General features: G+C 44.4%; 2 protein-coding genes across 3 annotated transcripts in view; one reads left to right on the forward strand and one right to left on the reverse strand.

The window, feature by feature from the left end:
* The window catches only part of DUSP16 (dual specificity phosphatase 16), a 133,631-nt gene that overhangs the window by 85,906 nt on the left and 34,887 nt on the right, over positions 1 to 12,838 (forward strand). The window lies entirely within an intron of this gene.
* Positions 4,432 to 12,838, reverse strand: part of BORCS5 (BLOC-1 related complex subunit 5) — a 97,672-nt gene continuing 89,265 nt past the window's right edge. For both annotated transcript variants that reach the window (XM_082420387.1, XM_082420386.1), the window contains exon 4: positions 4,432 to 5,120. In XM_082420387.1, coding sequence (XP_082276513.1) covers positions 4,890 to 5,120 — 231 coding nt within the window. In that variant the 3' untranslated portion in view covers positions 4,432 to 4,889. The remainder of the gene's footprint in view (positions 5,121 to 12,838) is intronic.

The raw sequence follows: 12,838 nt of genomic DNA on the forward strand, positions 1-12,838 counted from the left end.
AGTATGACAGTTTCAAAGACTGAATTAAAAATACTTGGTTCACAGAAGCTTTTAACATAAATCATACTTCACTATATAGAAAAGGTAGCAGTAGGAATATGCCTTGATTGGTGAAGAAAATTAATCGTCAGTAAATTCTATCATGTCCTATGTTGACGCTGATGACCCTGAACAAATTCCTAAGAGCAATGGACACACACACACACGCAGCTCACCACATGAGATACTGCTCATACTAATAAGCAACTAGATTTAGTCGCCAAAAAAGTTTTAATGTTATGGTTTGAAGCATGTGAATAATTAAGTTATCTGGTTACCCTTTCCCTCTGTAGTCACAACATTTGAATGGAAGGTACATGCCTTGTGTGTGTGCAAGAAATTCAGTGTTACTTATTATAAACCAATAAACAACAATGACATCGCTGAGGCACTATGTAGCTCTTAACAAAGGAATGAAAGTCAGGGTAGGGGAAAGAAAAGCAAAATTACTTCCCTCACAATTAAAAAAAAACATACACCTAAAAATTCCACAAGAAGAAAACATTTCCCTTCTCTCCACGCTGCCCTTCAATCTTTAGTATCAACATGTTAAGTAATTTCCGACTGAACACTACATATCTGGGTTTAGCTGAGGTGTAAACAAAACAGGAAGACAAAATTTTCACTTACTCTAGGATTTTAATACGTGTTTGTTCACAGCTCTCATTACTGAAGATTCCTTGTTTTCCTTGGGATTTGCTAGGGGAAATGCCAAAGCTAAATAAGTTCTACAAATCAACCCAAAAGAGTAAGTGGCACATGTAGTTCCCCAGGGCCATTAGTTTACGTAGCCTTGGGAACAGCATGTTTATAATACCTATAATGTACCTTTTTCACATGTCGGAGGAGAAAGCAAAGAAATAAGCTAGAGAATACTTTACCAAAGACAAACAAACCAAACCAATTTCTTGAGTGCACTTAGAATATGGAATCCTTAAAAACTCATTTCATCGAATATTCACTCTGGCAGAGAACATAAGTTACTAAGAATGATAAAACTTTGAGGGAAATAAAGATGTGAAATCTATAAAATCATTATAAAGCTGCCCATGAAATCTATCACTTGCTCTTAACCCCACAATTCATTTATTGTAAACTTATATGCACATAATACAAGGGGTGAAGGCCTTTCTACTGATCTTCCACTTCAACTAGTGAAACAAGGAGGCTGCAGTATAGCGGCCTGTTGGATGGGGTTCATCACTAGAGGTGAATAGACTGACAAGCAGAACAGGTCCTTAAAGGAAGCGAGCCACTTGACACCTGTCTAATTCATAGTTAACAAAAAGAAGGAAAGTAGCTCTCCCTTGGCAACTCAGAATTTAAAGTCACTACCAAGACCTAGGGCCACTGCTCAGACACAGCAGGCAAAGATGCTCCTCACTGTTTCTCGAGGGTGATGTACCAGAACCGCAGACTTCGGATCTAAGAGCTGGAAGGGGCGTGAGACCCCACCCAGACCACCTCGTGCTCTAGAGGGGGTGGAAACTTCCAGCCAGGGCTCTTTGACAACCCCAGGCAGCCTCCCCATCCCTGAAACATCCGGGAGCGTCCAGCTAGGTCACTGGTCATTAACCAACAGAGATCCAGCATTACTGTCTCTTGAAACAGGAAACCCCTCAGATTCCTAGAATCCATTGGAAAAAGTAAACTATTGAGGAGGGAAAAGTAAAATGTTACCAGTCAGGGTTCAATCAGAGAAGAACCACCAGGAATGATGTAGAATAAGGAGGTTGTTCAAGAGACTCACCTTAAGCAGTTAATTAAAGGAGCTGATAAGAGTCCCTGTTGCGCTGTTTCTTCTTCACCAGGAGTCGCTGGGCAGGTGGTCCGGAAAACAGCTGGATGTGCAGTGGGGGATGGATGGGCAGTGGCGGAGAGCCAAGACACCTGAAGCCTGCAAGCAACAAGCTGGAACCACATCTGTCTCCCACCAGAACCCACGTTGGCTCTTCCCTTCTCTCAGCCCTCATCCTCCCTGCTGCAGAAGACCTACGGAGAAGTTAGTCCTCATACCTGGCCCAGGATCTGGAAAAGCTGAAGGCAGAGTTCTGTGGAGCCGGAGGAGCTGCTGCCCACACGGAAAGTGCAACAGGGCCTGACTGACAGCGACTTTCATCAAATACACATGATGCTGCTTCAGTTCCACTGACAAATCTCATGCAAATTTCTCCTGTGGCCAACCCTAACCAAAAAGGAACAGGGAAGGGAATTCCAGGAAACATAACTCGACTTAGCCAAAGTTGATAATGTTGCGAAACCACCACATACCATAAATATTAAATTAACTAGAATTATTTCAAAACACATCAGATTTGCCTATTGTTCTTCTCTGTTTCTACCCAGGAATAAGCAGTCTATCTACTTTGGACCCAAATCTAAGTTAATATACCATGTTTTGTCTAGTGTCTTTATAAGAAGGAAAGGAACTGGATGGAGTGCTGGCTGGCAGAGAAGTTCTGCACGCTGCGCGAGGTCACCTTTCTGCCACGTCCAGACCGTCCGCTGCTGCAACAGCGCTGAGAAAGCTCTGTCCTCGCAGGCTCAGTCTGCATGTCACCTTGTTATGTGCTTTTATTTGTAAATTGTATTAAGTGCAGTGAGGATAACGGAACGTGATCCCTGAGCTATTCTGACAGCTCTGTAGACAACCAGCCTTTCCTTCTTTGAAAGCTACAAGCATGTCTCTGTGTTCAGGGCCAGGTTCTGTATACTCCAGGAACTCAAAAAAAGGCAATGATGGTTGAGGGCTGAAAAATGCCACTTTCTGTCAGTCTAGGGGAAGGGACTATGAGAATGCCTTTTATTAGTTTTTCAACTTTTCTGCCAGTTTGAAGTTAAAAAAAAAAAAAGTGAAGTTAGGAAAAAATAGTAATTAGAGTAGGTGGGTACCTAGTCTAGCCACATCAGTTATTAAAATGTATTGTGAAATTATAATAGTAAGACAGTGTGAAAAAACGAACAAAACCCAGCATGAAACAGTACGGAGAGAAAGATCAGCGGATCTGAATACAATCCAGAACTAGATCCTCAATTACATGGGAATTTAATACACGAAAGGAGCACTGAACACAGGGGGGTTCGGGGGCGGGAAATGCATTATTCGATAAATGTGGCTGCCTTCCCCTCCGTGACAGTTCCTAGAATAACCTTAGCTATTTAACAGGTTTCTAAAATTACAGAACATCTTTCTTGATTGTACTCTAATGAATTGCTCTAGGAGTGGTTTAAAGCCCCACTAAAATCCTGACCACCAAAGGCATTATAAAGACAAGCTTCTTTCACCAGAGTGGCCCAACAAACTCTAAAGGTCTAGCTCCCCACTTCCAATCCCTCCCTGGCTCCCTCAGACCCCTTTATCTCCTCTGGCTGGACGTCTCTACCCGCCTTCCTTCCTGATGGGTAAAGAAGCAGTTCCCAGAAGGTTGCCCTCTGAAGAAGTCAGATGCTGCCTTGGCCTCTTCCCTTGGCTCTGGTTTCCAACTTGCCTTTCCAGTTCAGAGGGAATGACCAATCTTGATATTTTTTTGGTACTTAGAAAATGCTAGAAGCTATTGATTTTTTTCCTGTGTCTAAATTTTTTAAAATTATTTTTTCCATTTAGCTTGGAATGTTCATATTTCTGCTGTCATCCAGTTGTTTTATGCCCTATATTTTATCCCGGGTTCTAAGAACCTTACAAGATAGTGTTCAATCAAAATTCGAGGTTAGAATCAGATAAAGTTTAAACTAAGTGGGATCAATTTTAACCTTACAAATATGCCTAAGGCTGTTTGGACACAAAAAACACCCTCTGAGGTTTGGAGGAATCTAGAGAGCCCCGTGGGCCCCAGTGACCTCCCTAGATCCCCGGCTGCTGGTCTCCGTTTGCCTGCCTGGATCTGTTCGTACGTTCCACTTCTTTGCTGCTGCAATCTTTTCTTCCATTAGAACGTTTATCATGTGCAAAGTACTGCACCAAGTACTTTTGTGGTTACTCAAATTGCTTCATTTCCTAATCTCCCACAGAAATTCAGCAGCACTTGGGAGTTTTTCCTCTTCAGCCTTTTTTGTATCCCCGGCACAATGCCTGGCCCATCCAGTGGGCTCCGTGGACGCCTGCTGGGTAAGCACTCTCCGCTCTGCTCCGCGAGTCTGCAAAGCTAGTAAAGCAAATGAGGGCTAAAACCTGCCTCAAAAATTGGAGTCCTGCCAGCGCTGATGTAATAAGAGGAAACCTAAACTGTATCTGCATCAAGGAAACCAGTTATCAGTGGGAGATGAACCCGACCAGGCTGTGGAAAGGGAGTCTTCAGTTTCCGACGACGACACAGGAGGGGCACCCTAAGGTGACACAGGAGCAACGCCAGGCCAGATAAAGACTTGCTACGATGGAAACACAACACACACACCTGGATTAAATTAGTTCTTTATGTTTACAACCCACAAGACAGCCTACTGAGGAAAATTTCACAAAGGCGTCAAGGACACAGAGCTTCTTAAAATATTTCTCCCCTTCTCTTCATATTTTCAGTCTGCAAGCTAGACTAGATAATATACACTGTCAATTAAAAAAAAAAAAAACTACGCAAAATAAAAATAAGTCCCAAGGCAGAGTTCTGTAAAGAATCCCTAATAGTTCAAACATTCCAACTTCGGTGACCACTGAGAGTAGGTTTGCTGGCTTTGCAGAGGGAGAGCGCGTCAAGGGAAGGGCTGGGGCATCGCAGTCTCCAGGGCGGCTGGACTGCTTCCCGTGCCCTCAGGGAGCGTCAACACCCCCAGTGGCCTTCGGTCACCTCCGACGCCTTTGGTTCCAAGCGTCCTGGGGCCCTGGCAGTCCCCGGGCCACAGCCGGTGGGGGGAGGCAGCTACAGCCTGAGCTCTCGGTCGGGCTTCATGCTGAAGGGCTCCAGGCGCTCGGCCTCGGGCAGCAGGCTGTTGAGCCGCTCCAGCAGCGGCACCGTCTGGTCGATGCCCATCTGGATGCGGCGCAGGATGGCCGACATCTCGTTGACCTTCTGGATCTGCTCGGCGTATTTGGCGTATCTTTTCTGGCGCTCCTGCATGAAGCCAAAGAGGGTTTCTACAGACAGATCCATCTGCAGGAGGGAGAGAAGTGAGACACATTCAATCCAGAGGAAACAAGGCCCGTCACGAGGCTGGGGGCTGAGTGCGAGGTGCGGAGCCCACAGGCCACGTGGGGGGCGACCAGCTTTGCAGGAAGCGGAATCGCTGGGCATAACAACCTTCCAGGACACGGCCTGACCGGCTGCTACCCCAGAACCCTCTGCAGAGGGAGACTGGGATGACGGCCTCCAGCTCTGCCTTCTGGGAGCGTGAGGCATCTAGTCCTTGTTGAGACCCTGGGATTTCTAGCTCTTTCTCTCTACAGGAAAGAATCCTGGGCTCAGAAATCAGGCGGACCAAGGTTTGACTCCGGCTCTGCCACTTGAGTTGCTAATATGTATGCTCTCTGTCTCAGGCTTTTCATCTGCAAAAATCAGGGGACTGATGGCAGACTTGCAGGGTTGCTGTGAGGACGAAACGAGATGACGAGACGTGCTCAGGACTCGGCTTTGTCCTCCCTCCTCCCTGGAGGCTGCAGACCGCAGTCACTCCGGGAGAGCTGCCTGGAGGGGGTGGCACTCCCCGCCAGGACCACAGATGCCAACCAAGTCAAGTCTATATACCATGCAGGGCAAACAGAGGACTGCTTCGTGCACCCTCCCCCCAGTCAAGCAAACTTGAGGCTCTGGGCTCCCCTTTTGTGACCTCTTTTCCTCCCCTGGCGAGGTTCTTTGGTACCTATCATCCGGATAAAAACAGGAGGAGGAGGGAACCGCCAGTGTGTCGGATGCCCGTACCCTCCTCTGCATGGACCCACGTCCACTCCCTCCCCACTTGTTTCCTTCCCCAACCAGGGAGGGAACAGTCACACCCCCGAGACTCACGTTTCTGTCCCAAAGCTCAAATGCCACCTCAACCCTTCCTTCTTGTCTCTCCCAGGAGCACGGCCCTTCCCAACCCCAGCATCCGGCAAAGCGCTGGCCCTCAACGTGAGTTACCGCAGAGCCTCCGAAAATGGTGTGATAAAGACAAAAACAAAACAAACATTCTAACATATAAGAGACCCAAGCCAGGGCACCGCCCCCCCAAAAAAATAACCAAATCTATTTTGACGTTGTACGTTTGAGGAGAGAGGGACGGTGGTGAGGAGCAGGGGGTTTGTTACAAGAACGCAGGGCTTATTTTGTCCCTTGGTTCTCCCATCACTTGCTTTGAAATGCCGAGGGGACAACGAAAGACAGCTGGTGAAGGGCTGGGGTGTGCAGGGAGGAAAAAAAACCCATCTGAATGGGAAACTCCAGACAAGGTGGAAACAGTTTATACCTTCAGAGGGTTCTCTGCAAGCCTGTTCAGGCACTCAGCACTTTGGAGGTGGTGAAGCAGGAAATTATCGTCTTCCTGACAGTCAGCGCCAGCCTTTTCAGGATGGCAATTCAATCCAGCACCTAGGAATACTCCGCCTTCTGAGAGACTGTGGGAGCCAGCTGGAACCCCCCCTCGGGGACCAGCACAGCTCATGGAACAGCCTGCACCAGAATTCAGAACCTTCTCGGGTCATCACGTTTCACTTGGCGGGGGCATTCCCGGCCCCCAGCCCCCAACTCTACCAGACTAGACAGACTCCTGAGTCAGAGTTTACCTGAAATGGCCTCCAAGGCTCTACCTTATCGTGCCTAAGGCCCTTGGCAATCAACCCATCCCCTCCCCTACGGCCTGACTGACATCTGATCAGACAGCTTTTACAACCATCTTAGCCAAGTTCTTGTTCAATGGCATACACTTCCTTACACACTTCCACATCCAGCTGAGGCCGTGTTTAATGTGTCCAGAGCTTCTGTCCAAAGCCATGTCATGTTTAATGCTCAGGCGAGCATACTGAATTCAAGCGCGGTGTTCAAACATGTTTAGAGTATGTCTTCCAAGACTCAATTCCGTGACAGTCCCAGAGGGAAAAAACCACAGAAGAGGAAACTTAGGGCTGAGCCACCTCCAAGGTCTCACAGTGACAGAACCAAGACTAAAACCCAGATTTCCTCAGTCCAGCATCTTCCTTTTACTGTATTTAATTGAGAGAGTGCACCATTAGGGGCACACGAGATTTCAGTTGGTACATGGCATGGCATTAAAGAGCATCAAATCACGTGATGGAAAAGTTATTGCCTTTTAAATCTTCTCCCATTCTTTCTGATTGCTGCAAGTAAAGTCTCAATTTGGTGCAACTAAGACTTTAATACCTGGAAAAGTGTAATAAAATGGGTAATGCCTACTTCTCATGCCCTGCCCTTTGCTCAGACAATACTCCTCCTGACCCCTAATCCCTACCTTAGGATGTATCCATGAACCCCAGGTACAGACTTATTCTAGCATTTCTGACATGACTTTAGGCAATGTCAGTATCTAATGCAATTCTGAATCTTACCATTTTGACAATCGGGAACATATTCACCTTTCCTGTTTCTAGTTTGGCATGTAGATTCTAACAAGGAAGCATAAATACAACATACAGAGTCAACAGACATTTACCGAGTACTACTGTGTGCCATGCACCATGCAAAGTCCTAGCGATATAGATATTAAGAACCAAAACTATTTACACCCACACGGCTTACTGTGTACATTAACATGACTTTTCTTTTCCACTCTCTTTGTTAACATGACTTTACTATTCCAGGAAACTCAGGCCCAGAAGGAGGAATGTTGCAAATAACTCTGTTTCAGGAACTTCCAGAAAAGCCATTTAAATGAAAAAACTATTAGGTTTTCCAATAGACAGAGAATGACTATTTATTCCCCACGACTCTTGCCTCAAAACCCTGGCCTTGCTGTGACCACGTGACTAAGTACTAGTCAGCGGCATGTATACGAGGAAGTCTCTCACGGAGCTTCCGGGCACCTTCCTAAAAGTTAGCTGGCATGCTCCTCCTCTCCTCCTTTGTCCCTTCCCTCCCTCTGCTGCTGCTGAAATGCAGATGCAGGCCCCATGGACCACGAGAATAACTAAGGTCATAATCTGTGGGTCGGCAGAGCAGTGAACTAGAAGAAGTCTGGGTCCATAAGGATTTTTCCCCATGAGAGTCGTACCAGGTGTGGGAGAGAACAACAAATTTCCATTTTGACTGTATAGCCCAGGAAACTCTACTCAATACTCTGTAATGACCCATATGGAAAAAGAATCTAAAAAAGAATGAATATATGTATATGTATAACTGATTCACTTTGCTGTACAGCAGAAACACAACACTGTAAATCAACTAGACTCCAATAAAAATTAATTTAAAAGAAACAAACAAGGTCGGGACTTCCCTGATGGCGCAGTGGTTAAGACTCCGCACTCCCAATGCAGGGGGCCTGGGTTCAATCCCTGGTCAGGGAACTAGAGCCCACATTCATGCCGCAACTAAGAGTTCACATGCCACAACTAAGGAGCCCATGAGCCGCAATTAAGAAGCCCACCTGCCACAACTAAGACCCGGTGCAACCAAATAAATAAATAAGTAAATTAAAAAAAAAAAAAAAAAGGTCAAAAAAAATTTCCATTCTGTATAAGCCACTGTAATTCTGGGTCTCTGTAACACCAGTTCGATTTAATCTTACACTGATAGAATGAATGTGATAAAGTCCCTGCCCTAAGGAACTCACTGTTTACTCTTAAACTCATACTTCAAACCTTGCCCCACATATTCATATACTGTCTCTGGTGGCAGTACCTTTCAAAGGGCAGGTGAAAAAGGAGGTGAGATTATTTGTGGGTGTAAGTGCAGGCTTTACTATGACATTAGACATCTACAGAAGGGGCTCAAAGTCGTTCCAAATACCTTATGTGGATGGGGCAGCCTATTTGCCCACCTGGTCGGTCCACTGCCAGCAATGGATCCAAAATATTAGCAAATCAAATCCAGAAACATACAAAAAGGATAGTATATCATTACCAAGTGGGGTTTATCTCAAGGATGTAAGCTTTTTCAGCATCTGAAAATCAAAGTAATTTGTCATTTTGATATAATAAAGGTTAAAAATCATATAATCATTTCAACAGATGCAAAAAAAAGCATTCAACAAATTATGAAAAATTTCAGCAAATTAGGAACAGAAGGAAACTTATTCAGTCTGATAAAGGGCATCTGTGAAAACCCAACAGCTAACATCATAGTTAGTGGGAAAGACACTTTTCTCCCTAAGATCAGGAATAAGGCAAGGATGCCCATTCTCACCACTTCTATTCAAAGTTGTACTAAAGGTCCTAGCCCCTGCAATAAGTCAACCAAAGGAAATAAAAGGCACAGGAACTGGAGAGGAATAAATAAAAGGGTCTTAATCTGCAGATGACATGGTATACCTAGAAAATCTTAAGGAAACTTAGAACCAAAAACTAATAAAACCATCAAGTGAATTTAGCAGGGTTGCAAGATACACGTTCAATATACAAAAATCAATTGTATTTCTATATATTTGCAATGAACAACTGGACAATGGAATAAAAAATACAAAACTTACAATTGCATCAACATAAAAAACTTAGAGAAAATGTCACAAAATATGTATAAGACCTACACACTGATATTACAAAACCCTGCAATGAAAAAGGAGATCTCGAAAATGGAGAGATATACCATGTTCATGGATTGGAAGATTCAATATCATTAAGATGTCAGTTCTTGCTAAATCGATTTATAGATTCATTTGCAACCTGAATCAAAATTCTAGATGGCTTTTTTTGGTAGGGATTTGATAAGCTGATTCTAAGTAAACAGAATGGTCAAAAGAATTTTGAAAAAGAACAAAGTCTGAAGATTTACAGTAATTCTTTCAAGACTTAATTTAAAGCTACAGGGCGGAGTCAAGATGGTGGTGTGGGAAGATGAGGAGTTAGCGTCTCCCCACAACTAGGGTGCCTGTCAGCCGCTGGTGAGGGACTCTGAGGCCCAGGTGATGTGAGGAACCCCAAAGTGAACCAGTAGGACACAGAGGGACTGAGGAGGGAGGAGAAGTGGAGGCCAGACAGGATCGGTGCCCCTGAGGCCAGGGAGATCAGGAGAGGCAGGTGGGAGGGACTCTCTGGGAAGAGCGGGAGAGGAGCGGAGGGCGATCGCCTGGCCCACTCGGGCCGGGAAGCCTGCTGAGCTCCCAAGGCGGTACCCCTGCCACAAAGCCCCATCCAGGCCACGTGGGTCCTCGGGGCATAGGAGGGAGGCCGGGGAGATCGGGAGAGGCAGGGAGGAGAGGCGCTCCTAGACTGGAGGAGCAGGAGAGGAGAGGAGGGCATTTGCTCCACTCACTCAAGCCCAGGAAGCCTGCTGGGCTCCTAGGTGAGGTGTCCTGCCCTCTGAGACCAGGGGTGGCGGGCACGCCTGGGCCCCTTCTGTTCCATGAGCCTAAGGGCCGCCTCCCACAGCCCCCAGGGCCTTTTCCAGCCCTGTGTGTCCTGAGCACTGGCCCTGCCCCCCACCCAAACATCACCCCTGCTTAGGCCCCACCATCCAGAGCCAAGTTCTTCCCCCCTCCCTTTTTTTTTTCCCCTCCTCTTTTTTACTATTGTGGTACTGATGTACCTTCTGGTTGTTGATTCATCTATATTTTTATTTTTATATTCTTCCCAATATATCTGTTAGTTTCCTAGTCTAATTTTATTTTTCACTTTGTTATTGTTCTTTTTTTTTTTTGCCACCCCAGGCATCTTTCGGGATCTTGGTTCACAAGCCCGGGGTCAAGCCAAAGCTCCTGCAGTGGGAGCTCTGAGTCTGAACCACTGGACTAACAGAGAACCTCAGACCCCAAAGAATATTCATCAGAGTGAGTCTCATGGAGTTCCTCATCTCAGCACCAAGACCCAGCTCTACCCAATAGCCTACAAGCTCCAGTGTTGGAAGCCTCAGGCCAAACAACCAGTAAGACAAGAACACAATCCCACACATTAAAAAAAAAAAATGAGATGGCACAAAAATATGTCACAGATGAAGGAGCAAGGTAAAAACCTACAAGACCAAATAAATGAAGAGGAAATAGGCAATCTACCTGAAAAAAAATTCAGAGTAACGACAGTAAAGATGATCCAGAATCTCGGAAATAGAATGGAAGCACAGATTGAGAAGATACAAGAAATGTTTAACAAAGAACTAGAAGGACTAAAGAACAAACACAGATGAACAACACAATAACTGAAATGAAAAATGCACTAGAAGGAATCAATAACAGAATAACTGAGGCAGAAAAACGAATAAGTGAGCTGGAAGACAAAATGGTGGAAATAACTGCCAAGGAGCAGAATAAAGAAAAAAGAATGAAAAGAATTGATGACAATCTCAGAGATCTCTGGGACAACACTAAATGCACCAACATTCGAATTATAGGGGTTCCAGAAGAAGAAGAGAAAAAGAAAGGGTCTGAGAAAATATTTGAAGAGACTATAGTTGAAACTCCCCTAACACAGGAAAGGAAATAGTCAACCGAGTCCATGAAGCACAGAGTCCCATACAGGATAAACCCTAGGAAGAACACACCAAGACACATATTAATCCAACAAACAAAAATTAAATTCAAAGAAAAAATATTAAAAGCAGCTAGGGAAAAACAGAAAATAACATACAAAGGAATCCCCATAAGGTTATCAGCTGATTTTTCAGGGGAAACTCTGCAGGCCAGAAGGGAGTGGCAGGATATACTTAAAGTGATGAAAGAGAAAAACCTACAACCAAGATTACTCTACCCAGCAAGGATCTCGTTCAGATTCGATGGAGAAGTCAAAAGCTTTTCAGACAAGCAAAAGCTAAGAGAATGCAGCACCACCAAACCAGCTTTACAACAAATGCTAAAGAAACTTCTCTAAGTGGGAAACACAAGAAAAGAAAAAGACCCACAAAAAAAACCCCAAAACAATTAAGAAAATGGTAATAGGAACATACGTATCAATAATAACCTTGAATGTAAATGGATTAAATGCCCCAACCAAAAGACACAGACTGGCTGAATGGATACAAAAACAAGACCCATATATATACTGTCTACAAGAGAACCACTTCAGACCTAGGGACACATACAGACTGAAAGTGAAAGGATGGAAAAAGGTATTCCATGCAAATGGAAATCAAAAGAAAGCTGGAGTAGCAATACTCGTATCAGATAAAATAGACTTTAAAATAAAGACTGTTACAAGAGATAAGGAGGGACACTACATAATGATCAAAGGATCAATCCAAGAAGAAAATATAACAATTATAAATGTTTATGCACCCAACATAGGAGCACCTCAATACATAAGCCAAATGCTAACAACCATGAAAGGAGAAATCGACAGTAACACAATAACAGTAGGGGAATTTAACACCCCACTTACACTAATGGACAGATCATCCAATCAGAAAATAATAAGGAAACACAAGCTTTAAATGACACAATAGACCAGACAGATCTAATTGATGTTTATAGAACATTCCACCCAAAAGTGGCAGAATACACTTTCTTCTCAAGTGCACATGGAACATTCTCCAGGATAGATCACATCTTGGGTCAAAAATCAAGCCTTGGAAAATTTAAGAAAATTGAAATCGTATCAAGCATCTTTTCTGACCACAACGTTATGAGGTTGGAAATCAATTACAGGAAAAAAAAAACTGTAAAATACACACATACTTGGAGGCTAACCAGTGTGCTACTAAATAACCAAGAGATCACTGAAGAAATCAAAGAAGAAATTTAAAAATACATAGAAACAAATGACAATGAAAACACAATGACCCAAAACCTATGGGACACA

The sequence above is a fragment of the Balaenoptera physalus genome (assembly GCF_965194825.1).
Source record: "Balaenoptera physalus genome assembly, chromosome: 13".
In the NCBI taxonomy this organism is placed as follows: domain Eukaryota; kingdom Metazoa; phylum Chordata; class Mammalia; order Artiodactyla; family Balaenopteridae; genus Balaenoptera; species Balaenoptera physalus.